The sequence below is a fragment of the Acanthopagrus latus genome, chromosome 20 (genome assembly GCF_904848185.1).
Source record: "Acanthopagrus latus isolate v.2019 chromosome 20, fAcaLat1.1, whole genome shotgun sequence".
Classification (NCBI taxonomy): domain Eukaryota; kingdom Metazoa; phylum Chordata; class Actinopteri; order Spariformes; family Sparidae; genus Acanthopagrus; species Acanthopagrus latus.
The window spans coordinates 398810-425580 of NC_051058.1; the positions used below are offsets into that span (position 1 = coordinate 398810).

A 26771-nucleotide genomic window follows, 5' to 3' on the forward strand; every position below is an offset into this window, starting at 1 on the left:
TTAAACATCGAACATTTTCATAAATCTAATGTAAATGATGAAGACATTATATCTATGTAACATTTTAAAAAGCCATCAATTTATCTCATCATCAGAACACAATAATGAAAAGTTGAGCGATTCAAGGCAGAACCATGTGGTCCTGTGTTCGGGGATGGAGGTTCCCCACCCCGCTGCAGTCACACTTCTTGGATGCAGAAAGAATCATAATGCGAAAGACCACAGACACTTGATTTGATGCCCTTACTGTAATCAGACAGCTTTTATTGCATTTAAAATCCAGCAATCCGCACACCAGATATGTTCCCCACACAGATCACAACCCCAGCCACACAGCTCTGGGTGAGTACATGAAGCTTTGGTATCATTAGTCAATTATGAGCGTTAAATGGACATCATGACATCATGGCATGAGAAAGTTTGGCTTGTCACTGAACCTCAGAAGCGGAGAAACAGGATATGGCTTCCTGTCTGGTAAAACCCATCTGTCACCCAGTAGGCCTCTTTGAGAAGACCTGTACTGTCAATAACACTATCTGTGAAAGAGCAGCTCAGTCACGTCACAGAGATTCACGTAACACAGAAGTGTTTAAAGGTGCAGTATATAAGAAATGTCATCTGTTGGCCTTCTGTTGGTTTGAATGAAGTGTGTCTTTGATGAGTTAAAAAAGAGAATTAATCTTGTCTCAGTTCATCGAAGAGAAACCTGAATTCACAAAATGTGCAGCTGTTTTTTTTTCTGTTTAGTAAATAAACTTTGGTTTTATTGGTTTAGTGTTTGGACTAAAAAAAACAATAGAACGTGTGGAACAATGCAAACTCTCATCTGAAACTACACAAGGCCTCAGCTGTAATGTCAGTTTATCAGGTCTTGAGTGGCATCATGAGACAGGACAAACACAGGATAACTTTGGAAGATATCTCTGCAATGCAACACATAGATGTGTTTGACAAAATGGAAGTCTGGAAGTCTAGACCTTTGCAAACATGACAAGTTGTATGTCACACAGATTTTCTCTGGCTGTGGAAACTATAACTATACTCCTCAGGTGTTTAAGTGAACAAATGAACAGCATCCTACAAAATATGAACCGAACATGTCATCGAGGCAAACAACTTAATTCACATTGTCATGCTCAAATGTGGAAAACCATTTCCCACCATGCCAGCATGGCTTCAGTGGTCACAGTAAATTATGGCTCAGCTCAGTGTCATCTCCACGAGTGTCCAAAATGAAATAATAAACAGAAGATGTAGGTCAGCAGGGTGGACAGGGACTTTGGTTGACTTACTTTGGTTTGACTGCATTGGGTTTGTGGACATGTCTTCACATGCAGTCAGTGTGTATGATCAGTGATGGGATAATGATGGAGCTCATGTCACGCTGAACCTCACAGCTACGCTGACATAGACACTGAAGTGACGTGTTAATTACAGTCAGTCACAAACTCTCCCGTTAATCTTCAGCTGGTCTGGAAACCATAGAGGACACGCTATAGCATATCATTTAAATACATGTCATACTCATTTAAGCACTCTGTGCCCTCTGCCCAGTCATCCTGAACAGATCACTTCCATCTTTCCTTAAAGCTGTTACCCATGTGTATCATTTAGTAATGTACAGGCGTTAAACTGGGTTTCAGTGCTACATGTTCCAGAACAACAGGAGATGAAACCTTGTACAGCAGTACCACAGGACAAAACAAGCCAAACTTCAAAATGTCATGAGAGGTTCATAGCATCAGCTGTGGGCTGCATCCTCCCACAGCAGAGTACAATTATAAAATGAGATGACAAGCAATGACAGCATTGATAAAATGTTTTGGGGAGGCGGTATATGTACAAAAACAGGTGAATACAATACAAGAGAGTCTTTTTGTTCCAAATGTAACACACACACAACAAACATTTATAAAGCTCTTCTCTATTAAGAACAGCCAGAAATATACAACCAAGTGTAATCAGGACTGTCAAATAAAAAACACATCACAAGTAAAAAGCACAAAAATAACTCATCACCCTTAATAGTGAGTGAGAGTTCTAGATCTGTATAAAGGCTGAACCTGTCCCACAGAAACCTGGATGAATCCCATTGGCTCTTTCTCTTCACTAGTGTTCACTGTCTCCATGTTCATCTCCTGGTGTTCAAGACAGTCACTCACACAGGCTAAATTCACTCCACTACACATTCTCCCAAAGCTCAATTGTTGGCGAGCAAGCTGCTGGTATCCCACTGTGACTCAGGGCAAACGGTCACTACTGTGACAAGGAATGTGTCAGTTACATGTGTCCCTCAGGGTCAGCATCATCTCCATTAGTATGCTGGGATATTTTGAAGTTAACAGACTAACACTAAGGTCAGAGGTTCATCTAGGAACAAGCTCCTCACTGATAAAATGTCTGAAAGGCAGCAGAAGCAAAACTGGTACCACATTTTAATAAGATATTCCTTAATAATAATATATTGCTTAATTAATGGGTATTATAATGGTTATGATGAGTTCTAGGACATGTATAAGCCATGAAAATAAATGATCAGATAACTAAATTGTTAAAATATCTAAGTATCCTGTTTGCAGTTAAAGCTGTTAACATCAATACTCAATATTCCACTTCCAGCTAGTGGCTAACTGTGCGCTGTTGGTGCTGAGCACATACTGATGACTTCTGCTGCTGTGGCTGAACACACAGATCAATGACAGCAGTGAGACTAAATGAGCTAAAAAATGACGCAAAGGTGACACCTTTCATGTTACATTCCAGGAAACACTGGAAATTGTTCTTCAAATGTGGCACAATTCATTTTATGTGATATAACCATCAAACTGTTTCTTGAGTTGTATCTGTGACTCAGCTGATAGATCAGTTGGCTGTTCTGAAGAGAAGCAGAAAAAGTTGCTTAGAATAATTTTGAATTATTATGTAAATGTACTCTTTCAAAAGTGTCTGAGAAGCACATCTGAGGGATCATTGCATTGCAATATACTGACTTATATTTCAATATAAGAATCTTTTACCCCCAAGTATCAATATCATCCTCGGCCTCCAAAATGCAGAATTGGTCAGCACCATCAGTAATGTGCTGAAATGTACTGTCAAGGCCAAGTTCTGCTGGATAAGAACTGGTGTGTAACACATGGGGTCCAAACATGTTGAAACTTAAAGTGTTTCTTGTTGTGAGCAGCCACACTTGGAATAGAATCAAAACATGGCCATCATACATCATACATGGGGAGAGACACAATATCCTTTAAATATGACTTTATAGGATGTTGATGCACATTTTCAGATGGTATCTCCAGTGTCTACACCACCTGAGTGTACTGAGCTGAACAATGGCATGTTTTATTGCATATTAATTTAACTCCTAATCTGTGAGAGGAACATGGTATCATTTCTTCTTTTAAAATCTGCAAATGCGTCCATTTAAGGTGCAATAATCAATATCTTTAAATGAATGAATCCATTTTCAATGTAAACTAAAAGGGGCAAGATTGGATGTCTGCTGGATATCTGAATAAGCGACTGTTTGTGAAAGTCAAATGTTACTTTTAAAGCTTGTTCTGTTGTCCTCCAGGAAATGAATGCAGCTTTGATAAGGAGCTTTCATTTTCTAATCATCTCTCGATTCCACAACTGTTCATGTTCAATAGTTACTAGCCTTTATAAAAGATGCTTTATTAGAAAGCGGTACCACCACACAAAAAAGTCTCTGACAGATGGATCTAAATCCTAAATGACTACACATATATAAAATCATCTCACCTAAAAACTACAATTAAACTGCCATGAACAACAGCTGAAACACACACATCCATGCAAAAGCAAAAAGCATCATGTATGCCATCAACCCAAAGAAACACATCAGAGTCCTCTGACAGACTCCAGGAGTCACTGGTTTAGGATGAATAAGGTAATAAATATGTGAGGAAAACCATTAAAAAGATGGAAGAGTTCTGCACAGTGTAAGAGTCACACTGCGAGGGGCTGGAATATAGACTGACAATACCATCCACCAATCAGCAGACTGCTCTGCTGTGTTTTTGTGTGTGTGTGTGAGCAGTAGTCTTTTCACATCCCATAGTTGACAGAGCTCAGCGCTGGTCTCTTCTTGCCTTTTATCTTCAGCGACCCATAACGAGCCTGGTGACAGTCGTGAAAATAAAACAGTTATGAAGTTGTTCATACGACTCCCCTCTGCACTGTTAGCTGTGATACAGAATTATTTCATAATACATATTAAACACATGAAAAAACTAGCTTTGTGTAAAGGAAGGATAGCCTCCAATAGAGGCCAGAGCACCACTGAACACTTACATCTTTGCGGACTCTGGATCGTGTAATCTTGACACTCTGTGATCGTCTCAGTCCTTTCTGAGTAACAGCCTCGTCTTCTGAGAAGGTTGGCTCAGCCTCGTCATCTTCATCCTGGTCATAAAAGTACTCTGAAAAACACATATACAAATATCAGGATACACTTGAACACAATTCAGTCATTATTTACAGTTGAATTTGTATTTACGTTTTATCTACTTTTTTTGAAATACAGGCTTACAAACCATGGTAACAATTTTAGTTTTCACCGGCATTACAGTGAATGAAGCCTGATGAACAGTTGAGATTGTTGATGATTACAGCCTGTGATGACAGGCCTGTGTTGATGCTATGTTGAGGTGGCAGTGTAGAGAGCTGAGGGAAATCTAACCCTGAATGACAAAGGCAGCTAGTTCCAGCAGAGGTCAGTAGACATTAAGCTAACATAACACTGTCTTCCTACTTGGCTCTCGTTGTCTTTCCTCATAAAAACACAACAGCTAGACAAGTAAAACTCAAGCGATCTGATTCATACTGCAGTGTGGAGAATTACTTGGTCAGCATATGTCTCCAGTAAGGTCAAATCATCATCTTTTGGCTCAAAAAATGAAAAATGTCAGCATTTTCCAGATTGACTGCAAACATTCAAATGAAGATGATCTGTCTCAGCTTACTGATAAGATGGCATGGCCTTTATTTCAATACATGTATGACTTATAATTAACTGATGATAAACATCCATAACATCATGTCACATTTTCATTTTTAGCTCATCTCTTCCCAGAGTCAGAGTATGTCACATTTTGGAGAACAATCAACACCAAGTTCATGTTACATACTGTTATGCAGTAACTTAAAGTATTACCATGTGGTCAGTCCTAAAACAATGCCCCGTCATTATTATCATTTGTTTTTTTTTTTATTTGTTCTGGTTCTGGTGCTAGCTCTGGCTGCTGCTGTTGCTGTCACATCTGGAGCCTGTAAGAGAAAACCTCCCACTCCAGAGTTGGAGGCAACCTTTCCCCTCCCATAGGAAACAGGGTGGGATGAGACATTTCTTCATTAGAGTTCACATTCCAACACCAGATTAAAAATACAGTCTAAATCCTGCATCTAATGTTTGGGTAGTCATCTCTCTGTGCCAAACAGATAAAAACACTCAAGAGCTGCAGTTTGGGGGTCTTGTGCCTTTCAGTTGAAAATACCTATGTCTAGAAAACAAGTACTTTAATGTCTTTAGCCTGGTAATTTGAACAGGAATAACATTTTACAGTATTGTTCCAGGCTGGAAATTCATTCTTTTACAGAGTCTGTCTGGACTGTAGAGATGCGTTCAAGTCATTCTAGTCATTCCAGCTATCACCAGTCTATTCTGTGATAAATCACCAATTTTCTGTCCTGTAGAGAGGCCAGCTTTATTAAAACAATGCTCTCTGCCTAGCTCAGCCAAAACAAAAGACCTGGAGCAGCTTGTCCAATGAGGATTTTGGAGTCCTTCCATGTTTCTCCAGATAAAATTGTTAACTTAGTTTTTGCTTGTCCAGAACATTTCTATCTACATGGTCTTAACCTGCTGTTGAGCTTGACTTTCATCCTCCAGACACATTCGTTCCCATCGAAACACAGTCAGAAAACTCCTGTCAGAGTCCAGCTGGTCACCAACTCTTCTTAAATCACACATTTATTTATTTGTTTTCTTGTTCATAATTTCAGCTCTGGGTTTAGTTGCTGTACTTTATTTTTTATTGTCAAGTACCTAGTGACTTTGTTTTTGTGCCATATAAGGAAATTATTTATCTATCTATTTATTTTCATTAACCACTGTTTATTGATCATTTATTTGTGCATGAAGGGCATATAATTGTGATTATTCTGACTTTTGTTTCTCTATTCACCAAATGGTACATGAACATACACTATATTGCCAAAAGTATTTGGTCACCTGCCTTGACTTGCATATCAATTTAAGTGACATCCCATTCGTAGTCCATGGGGTTTAATATGTTGTCGATCCACCCTTTGCAGCTATAACAGCTTCAACTCTTCCGGGAAGGCTTTCCACAAGGTTTAGGAATGTGTTTATGGGAATTTTTGACCATTCTTTCAGAAACGCATTTGTGAGGTCACACACTGATGTTGGACAGAAAGGCCTGGCACCTCAAGTACCATTCTCCTGGCAATACCAAACCTAGACTCGTCCATCAGATAGCCAGATGGAGATGCGTGATTTGTCACTCCAGAGACTGCGTCTCCACTGCTCTAGAGTCCATTGGCAGCGTGCTTTACACCACTGCATCCAATGCTTTGCTTTGCACTTGCTGATGTATGGCTTGGATGCAGCTGCGCGGCCATGGAAACTCATTCCATGAAGCTCTCTACACACTGTTCTTGAACTAATCTGAAGGCCACATGAAGTTTGGAGGTCTGTAGCAATTGACTATGCAGAAAGCGGGCGACCTCTGCGCCCTATGCGCCTCAGCATCTGCTGACCCCTCTCTGTCATTTTACACGGCCTACCACTTCGTGGCTGAATTGCTGTCGTTCCCAATCGCTTCCACTTTATTATAATACCACTAATAGTTGACTGTGGAATATTTAGTAGCTAGGACATTTTATGACTGGACTTGTTGCACAGGTGGCATCCTATCACAGTACTATTCTGGAATTCACTGAGCTCCTGAGAGTGACCCATTCTTTCACAAATGTTTGTAGAAACAGTCTGCATGCCTAGGTGCTTGCTTTTATACACCTGTGGCCATGGAAGTGACTGGAACACCTGATTTCAATTATTGGATGCGTGAGCGAATACTTTTGGCAAAACATACTACCAAATACACAAACAGGTAGAGACACAGATAAATAACTTAAGGGATTAAAGCTGCAGTCTGGAGTTATGAGAAAAAAGCAGACTGAGCCAAAATATTTGAAGGAGCACAGCTCCCAGGTTTCCCCTTCTTCCTCTCTGCTGCGCTGCAGCCCTGCCTTCAAAGCCCCTCCCACAGAGGAGCCTGCTGCGCACGAGCAGGCTTGTAACGACGGTAACAGAGAAAGTCAGATAACCAAGATGTCATATTCAAAATAACAAAAATATAAGCCCTAATTGTTCCATTTCTGACCAATACAACTAAATTACAATGATGAGCACCTCATGCAGATCACTGTATATATCCCAAGTAACAAACGATATTCCTCACATCGCAGTAGACAAAGTTACTGAATAATCATGACCTGGTGCAACATTTTTTCTCTGAAGCATGAGTAACGTTATTTCTCTAAACCGATTCAACCACTTCAGAGCATCTTGAACACAAATTAAAGTCACTATAACTGCCTGGTCACTGGAAAGACACTTTTGCTTACCAGTAGCCATAAACACAAAGCTAAACAGCGGCGTTAGCACACAAGCTAACAAGCTAGATTTAGCAACAAGCTATGTACCTCAACTGCAACATCATACTGCCATATGCGCTATTGTGAGTATAACTGTAACAGCCGCCACTATAGCCTCGTGATTAAAACATAGAATGACTAGTCATTCTTTCTTGTCCAGCAGAAAAGCAGCAAACTCTGCGGCACTCTTGAGTCCTTACAAATCCTGCAGCTCCCTCCACCTCTAAAATGACACTCCAATATTTAACCTAATTTTCTCTCTGGCTTGGTCCAATTCCTTGTTTTTATACTACTTTTCTTCGTAACTCTTCTTGTTTCTTCTTTTTGACGTGGGCCATGGTGGGGCATTTTTCGGCTCTGTTGTTGTTTGTTCTGTGCCATTGTTTACAGTTTGGGCTTAAACGTATCTGACCAGGTAAGAGCAGGCACTGTACCTGCGCGGGGAAGGGGCACTGCCGAGTACATGCTGTATGAAGGAGGGGGGCTGCCAGCAGCATATGGACGAGAGTGATTGACACTTCTCAGACACTCTCCTTGGCTTTGATTGGTTGTATTCTACCGGGAGCAGTGGATTCTTGCAAATCCAATTCCGGCCACTGGGTGGAGCCACAGACAGTGGATTTTTACACAGCTGACCTGCGTCTTATTCTACTCAGATCAGTCAGATCATAATGACAAGCAAATACAACTAAAACATAGTTACAGACTACAGCTTTAAGGGACATTTAATTATCAAAGAAGAATTATTCTTCTTGGAGGGCGACTTTGTGGGAGTGCTTTGTTTCTTAAATGGTCAATACTGACTGTGGTTCCCACACCTTCTGGTGGAGCCCATGGGACCTGATTTCAAAAAAAAAAAAAATTGTACAGTAGTCCGTGTGGGGATCCTGTTTGAATTGTTCCATAAATAAGACATATAAAGTCTGTGAATTAAAAAGATAATTTTCAAGTTAAAATTGCTGTTTGTCGTAAGTGTTGTGTGAAACTGCTTATTCGTCCTGCTTAACACACGTCAACAACACCAACATGGCTGCAAACTCAGCAGAGAAAAGGTAGCTAAAAAGATGAGAATTAGGGCTGCAGCTATCGAATATTTTAGTAATCGAGTATTAGTATAAGTAATTTCCATCGATTAATCGAGTAATCGGATAGAACATATTTTTTTTTAGTTAAAGAGAAATTATAAATATAGATGAGAAAATAAGACATTTCACGTAATAATGAACCATTTCTTTCACTTTTTAGACAATCAATGGCTTTATTAGATGCACATTGTTTAAAAGCCATAGCAACTGCATCTCAGGAATTGAATAAAATAAAAATAAATAAAACACAAATATAAAATAAAATAAATAACTTTCAATTTAGTGCATTTAAGTACCAAAAACATTTCCATTAATAATAGAAAAAAAATACTTTGGCTATACAGACTTTATAGGCAGTCTTCTCCTTTGGGATTTTTTGTGGCATAAAGGAGGCAAAAACATTTGAACTAGAACAAGTCCATGCATCAATTCAATAGTTTAGTTTTACACATTTCTGATGTGAGTGCAGTGCAATATGCAGAAGATAGGTAAGGTAAGGGCCACACCTTGCTATGTCTTACTCATGGCATGTATGCCAACCTTTAAAGGAGAACTTTATTGGAATGAAGGAAGGTGAGCATATCAACGTGCTCAGGGCTGAGGCTTGCCCTCTTCTTTGATACAATGTTACCTGCAGCTGAAAACAGACGCTCTGATGGCGTTGATGTGGCTGGAATACACAGCAGGGACCTTGCCAGCTCTGCCAATGTTGGATAGCGTGCTGCATTCTTTTCCCACCATGTCAATGGATTCTCCTTCTTGGAAAGGGGATGTTCTCCAAAATACATTAAGACCTGTGGAATAAGTGTGACAACAATTAAAATGTTTTATTTATACAGTATTTTTGCATTATTGCATTTTATATTAAGTCATTATTTGTAGTCCAATTTTTCTATCATCATTATTGTGAAAATTGTTTATGAGCCAAAATTTAAATAACATTTCCTTCACCTCCTGATGTACAGTTTGGAGTAACTGCTGCTCCTCGTCCTGTTCTTCGTCACTGGTGGTGGAGTCTGAGTCCAGGAATGATGTCATACTCTTGGCATGTCCTGCTGTTGGGGTGTCTTGTGCTGTGCTGTTGTTTGCCCCATGTTTACTTGCAGTGGGCTGCCCCACTTGCTGTTTGGCTGCAAGTGCCATGGCTTGTACTGCACTTTGGAATTTGAGTACTTCCCCAGCAGCCAAGAACCTCAGTTTCCGAAACCTGGGATCCAGAGCAGCAGCAAGTAGGATGGTGTTTGGAGATTTGGGAATAAACTCAAGTAGTCCTTGCCATCTCTCTGTGACCTGTTCTGTTGCATGAGTCTGGAATGATCTCACAGGTGCACTCTCAAATTCTGGACTCTGTATGTTTTTTTTAAGTTTTTGCACAAGATGTGGAAGTGCTGAGAGTGTGACATATTGTTGTCCACTCATAAACACTGTGGCTGATTCAAAGGGCTCAAGGACCTGGTTCAGCTCCTCAATCAGATTCCACTGTTCAGGTTTGAGGTCCAGGTAGTGTTTCCCTCTCTGGGTCACTGCTGGGTCAGAAAGTGTGGCAGTCACTTGCCATCTCTGTTCTTGAAGCCTGGACAACATGGCATAAGTGCTGTTCCAGCATGTGGAGACATCTTGCACCAGCATGTTTTCCTTGCAACCCATTTGTTTCTGCTTGTCCTTCAACTTTGTGCATGCCAGTTCACTTTTTTTAAAGTGTTCGACAAGGCTTCTCGCAGCAGCAACACACTTGGAGATAGCCTGGTGGTATTTCAGTGAGTTTTGCACAACCAAGTTGAGGGTGTGCCCTGCACATCTCACTGATGCCCATCCATGTCTTTCTTCCAAAATCTTTGCTGCTGCTACGACATTCGCACCGTTGTCATGGACGACAGCCTTGATTTTCTTTGCTGGAATGTCAAATTTGGCAATGACCTCCTCAATCCACTCTGCAATATTTGAAGCGGTGTGTCTCTCTTCAAGGGGCATCGTCGTCAGGGAGTGGGACACCATGTTCCAGTTCTTTCCAATATAGTGACATGTCACTCCCATATAAGCCTCTGTTGCGATGCTTGTCCAAATATCAGTAGTGAGCGCAATGCTGTTGGTCTCTTGTAGAGCCTGCTTCATCTTGGTTTTGATTACTTCATACTTTTTCTCCATCTGTTTTGTAAAGAAAGTTCTTGATGGAAGCTCGTACTTGGGATGGAAGGTTGAAACCATTGCTTTAAAACCATCATCCTCCACAATGTTTAGTGGGCGCATGTCTGTGACAATCATGTTTAAAATGCTATTTGAAAGCTCAGCTGCTAGCTCGGGGCTACATGATGGCACTTTGTAGAGAAATTTGTCCATGCGAGACTGTGATGATTTACTGAAAAAGAGATGATAATTTGTTGATTGACATTGAATTTTCATTTTTATCAACCAAATTTTAAGTTCTGAAGTTTAAAGTTAAAATCTTGATGAGATTTTGCAGTGTTCAATAAAATTATGATACCTGCTTGGAGCACATTTTTACGCACCAGTGCTACTTGATGTTTTACCCATCGATGACTACTGAGCTAAAATTGACAACTACCCAGTTAGCTTTCTTATGTTTTCACCCTCATCACTATCTACAGCGCTGTTTTTACAGATTAAATAAAGCCTGTATGAAAGGCACGTTAGCCACGCATCGATAGTAGTCATAATTTATAGAAAGCAAGCCCTCCGCAGGGCTAACGTTATGTTAGCAAGCTATAGTAACGTCCATCTCATTAATTAGCGCTACAATCACTTTTTTACCTTGTCTGGGGTGACGGTCCTCCGCTCTCGGAATAAACGGGGTGCCTTCGTTGGAGATGCTGCAGCATTGGGGATGTACTATTGTGGAACGCAAGCGCTGTCTTGCAGTGAATGCATGTGACAGTGTTCCCCCCGGTGTCCAGCTTAAAATGCTCCCACACTTTTGACATTTTCTGTCTTTTCTTTGTTCCTTTGTCTTGGCTTGCGTCGCCTTCTTCGTCTCTACCTCCGCAACTACCCGACATTTCCGCCGCCATCGTCTTCTTCTGCTTCTGCTTCTTCTTCATCTGTTGAATTTTCCGCCGCCTCTTCTTCTTCTTTTACGTGCGTGACGTCAGCACGTTGTGCCGCATTACAAGTCGTCCGGGCGAAATACCGTGCTTTGAGCTGGCAAAATTAAACGATTCCTCGAGGCAGAGAAAATTCCTCGATCATTTTTTGTAATCGAATTATTCGAATTATTCGAGTAATCGTTTCAGCCCTAATGAGAATCATAATAAATCTGCCCATATTATCAACTGCAGTTCTGTAAAAGGAGATTTGGTCCTGGTTCAGTTCTGTGAACTGCTTAATATTCAGGAGCAGCTCCTCAATGTTTAAGTTCTGGTTTGTGGAGAGCATTCATCGAGACAACGTCACTAACACAACTGTTAAAGGTGTAGTCCTTATAATGACATATTTTCAGTCTTGTATTTCATTAGTTTTATGACAAACTGAGACTTTATCAAGTTGAAAAAATATCTCTTAAATTGACAAACACGTGTGACTCATGGCACAACTTAAGCAGGAGTTGTCGCTCACCGTTCACCACCCTACAGTTTTTCTAAAAGAAGGTCAGACAGGGGAAATGTGACACCAGAACTCAATGCAAGTACGACAACATACCACTGCCAACCCAATGAATCTTGAATTGGACTAAATAACATTATACTGGACCACTGTTTCTCTGAGGTTATTCATGGAGAGTGAGAATGAAATGTAGCTTTTTTATCAAGCAACAAAAAAGATTTAGCATCATGTTTGAGTTCTTTTGCCATACTGAACAACGCACATCTTGCAAACTGACTATTATGCATGTGTACATGATATCAGCACTGAAACCATACATTGTGCAGTTGTACCAGTGAGTATGTCTGGCAGTGTGCGTGTTTCAAATGGTAATGAAGAACATATCACCCCATGCAACGGTGTGGCTCTGGTGTGTTATATACTATATGTTCACAACATAAATTCATATAGAAGAACTAGACACCATGCAGAGATGGCACACATTCAAAACAATGAGAAGTGCTCGCCAAAAATAATTTTCTGGCTTCAATGTTAACCTCATGGCTTCATTGAATATGCGAGTTTCTCCGCCCAGCCCACAGGTATACACTGTGATGGTGTCACAGATTTTGACATCACTTTTCTCAGCTTAACAGAGGTTTTACAGATATAAAACCTCCATGGTTAAAAAATTCATAATAAATGGAGACATAATCAACCCTGCTTGCAGTTCTTGGTGCCCTGTCAACAGTTCTATGGACGTCTCTTTTATAATGGTGGTCTGTGGGGAAAATACTTTTTGGGCCACTGGGGAATCTTTCGCTGACCCAAAGGATACACCCAGTCCAGATTGGATGCAAGGCTGAGTGGCACCCATCAGGGCTTGGTTGAGTCACCCACAATGATGTAATTGATGGCTGACTCTGCACATGGGATATACAGTATAATGAAAATAGACTGTCACCAGAATTATCCTTTGAATTTTGTGTTTACAAAAGAACAATCATCTGTAGAAATCCTCCAATATGGCTGCCAGAGGTTTACTGATGTGAAACCTTAACAGCAGTGAGGAGCGTAGGTAAGAGAGCAGTTGGAGGGTTAAAACACCTCTCTTCCATTGCTTCTCTTCCTCCTTCATCTCTCTGTGGGCTGGCTGAGCTGAATACATAATACAGTCTCCTCTCTCAGTATGCTAATGTTGCCTGCCTACCTCGCCTCCATCCATCCAATTCACTCCCTCTCCATCCATCCCTTACATCTCCACTCTCCTCCAATAAAATCATCTCTGTCCTTTCATTCCTCTCTTCTGCTCGCACCCCCACTCTCTCCCTTCTACATGCCTCACTGACTAGTTGTGTGTGTGAGAGAGAAGGACAGAAGGAACAGAGACAGTGTGTGTGTTTGACATTCCACCAGCATTCAACCTAACCTCATCGCATCCCCAGTGTCTGCTGGGAAGTCATCTCATACATCACACACTCACACACACACAATGTAAAGAGGGAATCAAACAAAACAATGACATAAAACCAAAATAATACTTCATGTGACTATTTGATATAACCATGGTGCTGCAGTGATATATATACACAAATATATTGCATTTTTGATGCATCACATTAAAACTGACATTTCAACATTGGTATGGAGGCTTTTTTTTACCTGTTGGGCCACAGACTAAACAAAATGACAGTTTGAGTTTACCCATATCTGAGTCGTTAGTCTGACGTGTTGCTGGTGTTTGGATATCAGATGAAAAAGGTGAGAATAAATACGACCCCTGTGGGTGGGTCCGGGGGCATGCTCCAGAATGAATGTTTTTTGAATATTTCATATTTAAAAGCATCAATCTGATCCATTTTGAGAGAAAAATCGAGCAGAATTGTTAGACAGTATGAAAGTACAATACAGTATCTATCTATACATGGTCACATTATGCTATATAAGAAATTAGACTGACAACTTCTCTCATGAAATGCAGAACACCACAACTTTAAGAGCGCCATCTGCCGCAGAATGAAAAAAGCAAACCCTTAAAGAGTGTGTTCTGACAAGATGAATATGGGTTTTTGAGTTGCTGTCTCTCTACTTGTAAGAAAGGTGCTGGCTACACTGTGTATTGATGCTATGATCTGCACCTTTTTCCTGTGCACTTCTGTTAGACAGTGTACCTACAGTGCATGGCTGCCCTTGTTTGCATAGTTAATAGCAGTTTTTATACTGGGTAGCAAGCCGCCAATTTGGCTGTCGTTTTTGCAGCTAGGTCTGCGGATTTAGACAGAGGGTGGTATATTTAGGGATCTGTTTTGATCCACCAATTTGCCACCTCAGAGGGTACGCTTTTTTTTCCACCTCCTTTGCTAACATTATCTAAATCCGAGACGTCAATGTACCAACCACTAAGTGAGATGGCCGGAGGTGTCGATGATGTGCACTGTTGTGCGACCCACAGCCATGGAGTTTTAAAACCAGTAAACAACTGATCACAGCAGTCAGTCCATCACTTCATCTGTGGACATCAAGATGAGCTACTGGACAGCCACCTCGGTCTCTATAGCTGTCTTCATTATCCGCTTCTTGTTGTAGCAGCAAGCTACAAAAGATCGCTACTTTCAAATTAAAAGCCCCTTGCTAAGAACCCAAACTCCAATGGGGTGCAATGTAAAGCTCTTATTTTGAAGACAAATTCATTGATCTACAGGATTCACGTAGGTCACCTTTCACCGAAAGGTGAGTGATTTTCATGCCTGCAGATACTGGCAAAGCAACACAGTACATGACATGAACAAAGCAGAATTGTCAGATAGGTCTTTAAATGTTACAGTTACAGCTGAAATAAACATGTTTGCTGATTTCACATACCTCCACAATGCAGAGCAACTACCAGTTGTCTACCAGGAAATGATTTGTGTTAATTATATTTTGGTGAAACTGCACAATGGAAAGTCAAGCTGCATTAGGTTCTAACCAGTAGGCAATTTGAGTGGGGATGAGGGGGAATGCTGTCCCCCTTGTTAGCAAAATTACCAAAAAGAATCCCCCTTGTTAACCTTCCATCAAACTCCATCCCCTAGTAGCAGATAGTGTGTTACAAAGCACAAGCAGTCGCGATCAGCACCGACGCACAGTCAAGCCGCGCACGACTGCTTTGCGATCCAGCTGCCCGGTTTATTTTCTTGACAAAAGCCGCAACAAGCCGCAAAGAGCAGATCGCGCCGGCAGGAGGTCAGGGTCACAACAAAAGCATACAGCATCCGGTCAATTTTCAAAATAAATCATCCTGTACAGACTCCTGATAATAACAAGTTTGCTATCTATGTTCTAAAACCAAAACGTTACTTTTTCTTAGCATTTCTTCTAAGTGTGTCATTTCAGAACATGGTGGCTTATGTTATGTTGCCAATTGTCATTTTTGTCATCAGTGAGGTAGCTGTTACATTTCCTGACACCAGCTGTTTTATCCCCCATTGAAAGGAAGGCACTCTGCTGGCCAAAGTATGTCATTACACCAGTTTTCAATGACCCAAACAATGTTTTTCTGCATTATACTTTTTAAATAGAAGGTTGTAAAACCTTATAAATCAGCCGATAAATCGATAAAGGCAAACACAGGTAAGTCAGTTGGAATCTGCTATTTTTCACAATGGTCAATGTGTGTCCTTCAAGGAATTTAGACGGTAAAAAATTCCAAGGGGTAATGTGAGTCATGTAACATGTGAGTCATGTAAACATGTAAGTTTAATCCATGTTCTAACACACCTTCACACCGAGTACGATCCCCCCTTGAGAGATAAAATTTGTGGACCGTTTGCTTCCTGATCCTCAGAAACGACCGCACAACAATAATACACTGCAGTAAATGGGTCCAAGTATAAATCGCCATCAAAAAGCCACAAATAATGCTCAGAACAGCACCAAACTTCAGCAACATTAGAAACAGGGTCCCAGCACATATTTCGACACATCAAACATTTGATATCGTTGCCGGCTTTGTCGGAAAAGATAAACAAAACTCACCACCCGAGAAGCCTCCTTGTTGTGGTGAAGCCCTGCGAGTCGATTACCGAGTGCAGTAGAGTCCCACAGTAATGATATTCACTAAGCTGCAGAACTCTACTGCACTCGGTAATCGACTCACAGGGCTTCCCCACAACGAGCCTTCAGCTGGAGAGGTGAGTTTTGTTTATCTTGGACAACTGGATAAAATGGAATTGTAGAATTAGAAATGTCAGTTATGATTAAGGCGTCGTGCAATGTCCTTTGGGAGGTGTACATAGGTCTGTCAGGGCAGGGTGGTGCTCCCATTGGGCCATTCCCCTTGTTAAAAATTAACAAATCACCTACTGGTTCTAACAGTCTACATTTAACTGTTCACATGGAAGAAACACAACAATCCCTTATTACTAATGAAAAAAATGACTAAACATGATGTTATGAACTAATCCCTAAAGTAATTAAGGATTATGAACACTGGGAAAATGTTTAACTGATTGTGTGTATGATGTGAGCTCAGACTCTGAGAAAAAGGGATGTGAGGTATGAGGTCAAAAAATTAAACTGCTTCAAATACAGCTGGCAAATTTGTCCCCGCTGGATTTGGCTTTTGACTTTCCTAAGCAGATGGATCTTTTTTTTTTCAGTTATCTCAGAACTGTCCAAAATTACATTCATGTTGCGCATGTGTTACTTTACATTTGAGTAAAACACATCTGCATTGTGTGTGTGTGTATACCGGCTTCGTCAGCAGCATCACTGCTCTGAGATCTTCTGATGGCGGGGTTGGATGCATGGGAGCTATACTGGTAGAGCAGGTTGCCTCCTCTGTCATCCTGCTGGCTTATCTGTGTGAGGTCATGCATACTCAGGCTGCGCAATTTCTCTGTAATGGCACCCTGACCCTGAGAGAGACAGAGAGAGAGAGAGAGAGAGAGAGAGAGAGAGAGAGAGAGAGAGAGAGAGAGAATATTAATTAGCTATTATCTTTTTTTTTTCAATAGTGTAAATGACTGAGGTCATCTTCAACATCATGAGCCACCATCATATGTGACTACTTGACTACTTGTAACTTCTCATTCTATTGTTTAAGTGCTACAAAAAGATATACGTTTTCTTCACTGCTTGCCACACAGCATTTTATTGCTCTTAACAGTACAAACTATAGGGGGACACAAAATCAATTACTGGGGAAAGGCAAGTGGATTGGTCATGAAGAAAGCAACTGTGACCTCATTTCCTCAACCTCGCTGGAAGTCGGAGACATTAAATTGTCAGTTTTTCCTTATAATTCTAAGCTGCTCCATTCCAAGACAGAAGCCTTTCAAGAGCGTTAAAGGCAATGCTACATGGTTGTTCAATGCAACAAATACAAAGATCTATATGTGGAACATGGTAAATACTCTTGACTAACTTGAGCCAGTGTTACTTTTGGGAGGATATTTAAGGTTGTGAAAGAATAGGAACCAGTTATATGCATTAGATCAGTCGATTCAACATTAAATCAGTTGTAATATATTTCTATCGTTAATAATTCAGCAATCATGCAAACAGGATACAGTGAAATACTGAGGCACTAAAAATGATTATAGGGAATTTAACTGATGTGAAACCAAAATCCTACAATGATGATGGCATCCTCACTGAAACACTTTAACAAAATGAGAAACAGCAAAAGGATAAAGGGAGAAAAACACTAATGGAGAGATATTTGCGGGGAAAACAGAAACAAGCAGAATATGTCAAATACTGAAATGAAATGAAAGGTTTAAAGCTGGATAAGACGTCTCTGAACACTAAGGGCCATACATGAAGGAACATAAGGTGAATATTGTGTTAAATGTATTTCCAAACACTCTGAATTCTGTATTAGAACACTTACAATAACAGGTAAATTAACTCCAAGATCTATGTTCAGCTACCAGGTCTGGCAAAAGAAAGGTTTGAAAATAAAGGGATGGGTAACATGGTGTGATGGAGAATAGTGCTCAAACAAAATGGAAAAGGTATGTTATGTCCATGCTGCATACACTGACTTTTACACTGATTTTTACCTCCCAGAGTAGCCTGTTGAAGCACAGAAACCCTGAAGAGAGAATGGTGTCAGTACAGAGAGAGGGAGAAACAAAGTCACATGAGGGTTAGCCAGCAAGCAGGTTGGGGCAGATCATCAGAGGACATCAGCTTGACCCAAAAATCTAAACCATTCAATGTGGCATCAGTGCTCATAGTTATAAAGATTTTTAGAGCTTAAGTCCAGCCGAAGGGATTTTTTTCCATATAAAATGTTCACACTATACAAAGAATTAGACCCGAAGCCTTCATTTGTCCATGAGTTAGGGTTAGGAACATACATTTTGACATCAGCTCAAAACAAAGCTCAGTGTTTGAGTTGCTCCAGCTCTTCACAAACCCATCACTTAGTTTGACCCATTAGTTATTTGTTACTTCTAGCTATTATTACTAAATCATGTTACACTATTAAAGTGTGTTTAGCAGGTAAACACTTTGCTGACTGTGTTCTAATCAGTTTCTACACAACTGTCCAATCAAGAGCAGGCAACTATATAAACAACAAGTCCATGAAGGATCCCAAGATAGAAGAAGTCTCAAAAATGAGTTTTAAAGCTTCACCACATATTTCTTTTGTAAATGTAGGATTTTGTTTTGTTTATGCCCCCATTCATTGAGAAATCTGTGTTTCAGAATAACTATTTATCTGTATCTATTGATTTAATTCAATTTAAACTGTAAAGCAAAAAATATCTCTGTCTGTCCTTTGCATAGCTTGAGAACCGTTTATACAATCTACTTCGCACTTGGCTTGTTTGTTGCTGAGGACCCAAGGAACAGCAGCTCTGCTCTGCATAGAAGAGGGGGATTTGACTTCAGCAGCCTGGCTTCATGTCTCTGCAGAGCAAAGCAGGGCGAACACTACACAACACATTTGGAAATCGAGTTGTGTCTCAGACATAATGAGAAAGTCCACAGAGTTTCTTCTGTCTAATCTAAAACATGTACACACAAGGTTTTACAATCATGCCATATTACACACTATAGATATGATCATCATACCAGTAAGAGCAATGCACCACCTCATGCAAGCACTTGCACAGGACGGACAGAAATTAACAAAATGGAGGATTTGAGTGGTGCTACAACTTGCTGTAGTTGCATGTTGCATTGAGACAAAAACAAAGGGTTAAAGGTCAAACAAATCTGGATGAGGGAGGAGACGTGGTCAACATAGGTTTTCTATTCTTCAGTGAGAACTGGAGGTGAGACGGCAGCATAAACAGTTTCACATAAAAGAACGATCACATAAAAAACAATATCACATGTAAGGATGCAATACAATACATAAAATAGGAACAGCAACACGTTTTCTTCAGGTCATTTGTAAAAGAGCTGTAAAGGTGTTCAAACCTGTTTACCAAGCTCTCAGGTCAACCTGGGCACATTTAAAACAACCTGTTTTCTACATGTAGTGTCATAGTTTCTGGTTGTTATTTGTGATATGTTGGTATTTGTTTTTGTTCATGTCGTAATTAAAGAGCATTTATGTAGTTTCTGGTCAGATATGCCTTGTTTACTCAACAAGTTCAGTCAAGAGGTCATACATCAGTAAGCTGACATTAGTTTAATCAGTTGGTTCAGTTACACCTGCCAGTGATGGGTGTTTACATTTAGTAACAACTAATCTCTGCGCAGGAAAGTAGTTTGTGAGGTGCAACCTGTTTTAATTGGGTGCTGCACGAAATTCCAGCTCATAAATCCTTGACCATGTTTATAAAATGTGCTGCTGGTGCTAACAGGAACAGCCGATTCTGTGTGCTAACACTGAGGCATTGCTCTGGTTAGCAAAATGATCAAAATTTGTCTCAACTCTTGAATGCACCAACAAGATGGACTTTTAAAAATAGTATCTGCTTGTATACCATGCATTGAAAAGAAGAAGAAGACAGATTTTATGTATGGCACAGGTGTGAGAGAGAGAGAGAGAGAGAGAGAGAGAGAGCGAGACAGAGAGAGAGAAGGAGAGAGAGAGACAGAGCGATATAGCTTGAAGCATTGATTAATGGCTTGCTTAACATAAGCAGAGATAGGAGGGTTTTTACGAACACTGGTGTCACTACAAGAACATGTCCACTACAGTGACATTACCGGAACGGCCAACAGTGTCTTAGTTCACACAGTCACAGTGTCTTCCTCTCCTCTGTTTCATAAACACTCACCTCATCTCTTCTGAAGGGACTCAATGTTCTATCTACTTTAAAAAGTAGCATAGACTGTGCCAACATTTTAAGTCCCACAAAAGCTAATTGAGTTAAAGAGTAACAGTGGTCCAAAGTAGTGAGCTAGAAGAGCATGCTGTTGAGCCAGGGGACATCAGCAATAAGAGAGAAGAAATGTAATTTCCTGTTGTGTGGCATTTTACAGGGTACAAGGGCTATTTTTTCCTAACACTTCCTATTGAATCCTGACTGAGTTCACATCCAGAGTGGTATCTATGTCATGGTCTGGTTTTTAAGTATTGTGTTTATGCATATGCACACATCAAGCATGGCCCTGACAGACACGTTGAAATATCCATCCTACTAGTTATTTGTAAAGTTGGTAAGTTACAAGTTCATCCATTTTTGACATTTTGTCATCATACGTATAAGGACGTGGCCTTTCAGAAGAACTGACACAAGATGACTATGCCAACAAAATCAAAGAAAGCTTGGACTGACATTTTCTAGGTCAATCTAGCACATTTGGCTTCTTCTGTTTTTCTGCTCAGCGCGCCAACCCACATGATCCAACCCTTTTAGCTCGATTTTTTTCATTCAGATTTAGCTCAACACATGATAACAATGACTCAAGAATCCAGTAACTTCTGTGAAGATAAATAACATCTATGCTGAAAGGCTTCTGCTGTGAATATGGATCTAATAACTTTCTTATTAGTGGTATATTCTCACTGCCTGGGATTACCTCAGTGCAGTGAAGCTTTAGACAGGAGATCAGCAGGGATTATCTGATACACTTAGGTATTCATGCAATGCTGATGAAACCAGTACACACACAGCAGTCTGCACACTCTGCAGTGAGCTGGGGTTGAGGAACAACACAGTGCTTTAGATACATACTCACAGTGTATATATGTTTCCACGAGCAGAGTTTCGACTACCATCTCATCTCCAAATCGTGATTTAATTCAGGCTTCATAGAATGTTCTATGCAAGTCTCATTCACGCTCCATTGACACTGTTTCTGTCTATGTTCTCTTTCATTTGATTAAGGTAGCCAAGTCAGCCAGGCGAGTATTTTCTGAGAATCCAGGTTAAATTTGGCAAAAGAATCTCATGGATTTCTTTACTGCAGGGGTTCTCTGGGGTCCCTGGATCCCTGGGGGTCTGTGAGACATAGCTTGGGGGTTCCAAAGTTATGCTGTATCACTAAAAACTGCGTAAGTAAACATGGGAACTACTATGTCAATAACACAAAAATACTGATCCAATTACTCCCGCTTATGTTAGCTTTGGGCCAATCAAAACTCTCATATGATTGTATCATGTAAATCTGACACACATCACTTGCTCGCATAACTTTGATCAGGACGCACTTACAGCTCCTGCTGATGATTAGCTAGATAGAGGTGATCGATGCCTATTTAAGGCCGTCCACTTTATCAAGTGATGCTAGGGCCAAACCAGCTAAACTGGGAAGATATGATGACAGTTATCTCGAGCTTGGTTTTCAAATGACACCGTGAGAAGGGAACTGAAGAACTATCGGCTGATGTTCAGTCACAGCTACTGAATAGACTGTGAGCAATTTTCTATTCAGCTGGTAGAATCAACAGACACTTCCATTGCACCTCAATTGATTGTTTTGGTGCGCTATCCCTGGGAAAGAGACATTTTGGAGGACTTTTATGTTCTGCAAGGAGGTGCCAGGCAGGACAACAGGTGAGGAACTATTCAGACTTCTGGATGCTTTCATGACTGAAGCGAGACTGAGTTGGGAAAAATGTATGTATACAGATGTCGCAGTGGCGATGACCGGCCGAAAAAGTGCAGTTACTGCGTGGATTAAATCAATCTGTGGATTATGGCTACTCACTGTATGCTAAACCGGCAAGCACTCGCTTCCGAAGACATGGAACCAGATCTTCACTCTGTTTTGAACACAGCTGTGACTGCAGCATGGGTGAGGCTAGCCCATTTTTAGGGGTGCTCCAGCACCCCTAAATATAGAAATTATGATAATAAAATAATGGTAAAAAAGTTCTTTAATGCTCAAGAGGTTAACATATTTTTAAGCAGCAATGTCAATTTCTACACTATTTTGTCTCATGTCTTAGATTCTGATTCTTAAATTCTGAAAATATTATTTTTTTCCTTAAAAATCTCACCAGTAGTCACCATTTAAAGGGTTATTTTTCAAAATGTTCACCCCGGACCCCACTAGTGTTGCTAGGTTAGCAACTCAGAGAACCACTGCTACAAAACAATCTTTCTCAAAAATGTTTTCATTCTATTTTGCCCTTTGCCAATCATACCTATGGAAAAGTGTTAAGCTAAAGTAAAAAAGAAAAGAAAGGGTTTTGAAGTTAGCTGAACCAATGTTAAAATGAGATATTTTTTGTTTTTGTGAGAAAAAAGGGTGGATGGTGGCAGTTGGACTCATTGGGTGCTCAGCACCCCTAAAGCTGTGACCCTAGAATCGCCCCTGGACTGCAGTTAATTTTGTGAAGTCAAAGCCACTGCAAACATGTTTGTCTGCCAACTTTGCCGGGACATGACGCACTGCTATATCACTGTGAGGTATGATGGCTCTCTTGTGGTTAAGTTTTGAAGCAGGTGTTTGAGTTACGCAGAGAAAGGGCAGATCTTATGAGAGAGGAAAAACACAACATCACCCAGTTTTGCAGCTGTTATGATGTTGCTCAGTTTTCTGCCAATAGTTTCAGTAAGGGGCAATAAGTTCATTATGTTATGGTTAAACCACTAAAGTAAGCTTTTAACTGGTTTTAAAATTAACTTGGGTCATTAGGACTTTGCCAGTCTTACACAGTCAAGCTTACATGGGTAGAGAAAACATGTCTGGTAAGAACACCAGGAGATCTAAAGGTAGTCATAGACAGTATCTTTATGTTGACATTCTCTTTTCAGTGTTTTACATTCTCTTGTGATAGATGGACAGAAGCTACCTCATAAACTGTTGATTTTTCAGGTTGATGTCAATAGAGACAAGCAGTAGTAAAGGTTTGTAATGTCCATATTTATAGTCATTTGAAAATAAGTCATCCTTATGAGGCTCGAATGGCCCTACCATGTAAATATTTGTTCATTTCTTCGAGAATGTGTTTATTTTTTCAATTGTTAGTTTTACATAATCCCACAAAATGCTTTAGCCATGAAACTTGAAAACTGAACTATGTTCATTAGGACTTTGCCAGTCTTGTTACTGTTCATTTTGTGAAAGCTTTAAGATCTGTTACTTGAAATGCTGTGAGGTCAAAATGTAATCTGAATAAAAATGATCCTGTGTTAAAAGTGTAGAATTGATATTAACATTTATATATTCAAATTCAATTTGTTTAAGTTCATTTTATGAAACTCTCCTTAAGTATTCAGGTTGACAAGTTTAAAATATAAATAATTCCTATGGCATCTATGAGTACAAATGTTTTAATCAGCATGAGGATTATAAGGGGGTCCTTGGCCCCAGAAAGTTTGAGAACCCCTGCTTTACTGTACAAAACAGGTAGGGGGCACTGTTGTATCCAAGCAAAGTGAGTTCATGCTGTCTTACAAAGGTGGATAGAAAAGTTCCTTTGAAAATATTCATCCTCCTCAGGAAAGCCGAAGATGTAAGAAGAGGGCACAGGACATAAATACAAATATGAAATAAAGCTGATGAAAGGAATGAAATTGTAGAATACAAAACAGAATGTTTGTTTTTTGTATAAGCCAGAGACACTTGCCTTGACAGCTGCAGAGACAGCAGCGGTGGCTGCAATGCTCAGTCCTTGTTTCCCAAAGTTGACCATGGTCTCATAGCTCCTCTCTTTGGCCTGTATGATATACTCATCTATTTCCTACAGAGAGACATCAAAAACACTATGTTAGAATGTTTAATCATGTAAAAAAGACACAACTATAATAAAGGATATGTATACACAGGCAGACCTAGATGGATGTATGATCTTACCTTCTCTCTTGAGGACAGCAGAGGGTGCAGACACTTCCTGTAAATAAGACTTGCTCCTCTAGTGTAGGGGGAGAGCAGCCAGATCACAATAGCTACCTTCAGCTCATAGTACAAAGGAAACCTGGACACACACACACACACACACACACACACACACACACACACACACACACACACACACACACACACACACACACACACACACACACACACACACAGAGAGTCATTAACTATGGCAGTCAATGGGGAGCATTAATATTCTAAGCTTGAAAAATTGCATACACAAAAATGTTCAATTTATCATCTTTTGTGTGTGTTCATGAAAAAAATGCATGCATGTGCAGGGCTTCAGACTATGACCAAATGCGATTAAATTCTATATTTAGTCGGCATGTGCGACCAGTGAATTTTCCGGTGTATTTTCTAAAACATTTTTTTTGGTGAGGCGCAATCAAAGAATCTGGAATCTGGAATCACAGGTGGCAAGCCAATATGTGTGAGAGGGGCAGGGAATGGGGAATGGCACTGGAAGTGGCTAATGTGTGAAGGGGTAGGTCCCTGAAGTTGTTCCTAGAGGGGAAGGAGAAGCTTTCACTTTCAGTGAACAATGGTGAAACAAACTATCCCTGATGAGTAGTGTACCAGAGTCAAATCCTAACTCAGAGTTTGAGTCTGAAGACACAAGTGTGGAGAAAAGGGGCAGAAAATGGTGTCTTGTGAAGAATGGCTGCACAAATTTGACTGTTTAAAGTCCCAGACAAATTCCATGAACTGCAAATTTTGCAGTCGATACCGGCGACATGCGGGAAACCACAACACATTGGTCAAACACAGTGCTAGTCTAAGGCAGAAAATATGCCATGACCGGAACTCCAATAAAAATGTCACTCCACTGTCTGTTAGATTCAGTAGGCAAGAGGATGTTAATCACTGCACTGAGGAGACCGATTTAATATTCAAGTTCAACACAGGCTTTTCTATTGTCAAGAAAGAACTATCCTACCAAATATAAGGCTAACTCGACCTGCAAAGACAGAACAGCGTGAAACTGAACTTAACATATAATAATTTCTTAATTATAATATATACACACGCACACATATATACATATATACATACATACACACATACACACACACACCACATATATATATATATATACATACATATATGTATACATGTATACATATATATGTATACATGTATACATATATATGTAATATGTCAAGGAAGAACTACACTTTACCAAATATAAAGGCCAATTTGACCTGCAAAGAAAGAACAGCATGAAACTGAACTCAGCATTAAGACTGGTCGACTAAAAACACATATATATACAGTCATGGAAAAAATTATTAGACCACCCTTGTTTTCTTCAATTTCTTGTTCATTTTAATGCCTGGTTCAACTAAAGGTACATTTGTTTGGACAAATATAATGATAACAACAAAAATAGCTCGTAAGAGTTTAATTTAAGAGCTGATATCTAGCCATTTTCCATGGTTTTCTTGATAGTAAGCAAAATCACTTAAGTTCTTACATCAATAGCTATGGCACTGTACTGCCAAAAACACTGCTTTTAAGCATTCCATGTTTTCTTTTCTGTTTGCTTTAAACACATGATACACACAGGAGTTAGTACTTGATTGCGTAACCATTGTTTTTGATGACTGAAGCCATGCGTCTTGGCATGCTCTCCACCAGCTTCTGACATTGTTCTGCTGTCACAGCAGCCCATTCCTGTTGCACAAATTCAAACAAATTTGCTTTGTTTTTGGGCTTGTGGTTCTCCATTTTGAGTTTGATGATTTTCCATAGGTTTTCAACTGGATTCAGATCTGGTGATTGAGCAGGCCAAGGCATGGTGCGAATGTTGTGGTTCTCCATCCAGGCTTTAACTGACCTTGCTGTGTGGCAAGGGGCATTGTCTTGTTGGAAAATCCAGTCATTCGAGGCAGGAAAGAGTTTTCCAGCTGATGGAAGAGGACTTTTTTCAAGAGTAGCCCTGTACATGACCTGGTTCATTCGCCCTTCACACAATTGCATTTGCCCTGTTCCACTCATACTGAAACAACCCCAGATCATCACTGATCCACCCCCATGTTTTACTGTAGGGGCAAGACAGTCTGGTTTGTAGGCTTCTCCAGGCCTCCTCCTAACCAGTAAGTTAGCTGGAGTGGGCATCAACTCAAAATTGGATTCATCACTGAAGAGAACCTTAGCCCAATCATCAACAGTCCAATCCTT

General features: G+C 40.2%; 1 protein-coding gene across 2 annotated transcripts in view; it reads right to left on the bottom strand.

The window, feature by feature from the left end:
* Positions 1–233: 233 nt before the first annotated feature.
* Positions 234–26771, bottom strand: part of reep3b (receptor accessory protein 3b) — a 77193-nt gene continuing 50655 nt past the window's right edge. Inside the window, exons 4-8 of one of the 2 annotated variants that reach the window (XM_037081101.1) lie at positions 24525–24645; positions 24298–24411; positions 17059–17224; positions 4318–4445; positions 234–4143 (exon numbers count right to left, since the gene is read on the bottom strand). In XM_037081101.1, coding sequence (XP_036936996.1) covers positions 4072–4143; positions 4318–4445; positions 17059–17224; positions 24298–24411; positions 24525–24645 — 601 coding nt within the window. In that variant the 3' untranslated portion in view covers positions 234–4071. Of the gene's footprint in view, positions 4144–4317; positions 4446–9420; positions 9584–9740; positions 11146–11558; positions 12873–17058; positions 17225–24297; positions 24412–24524; positions 24646–26771 lie in introns of those variants that run through there. The other variant, XM_037081100.1, reaches the window with a different exon arrangement.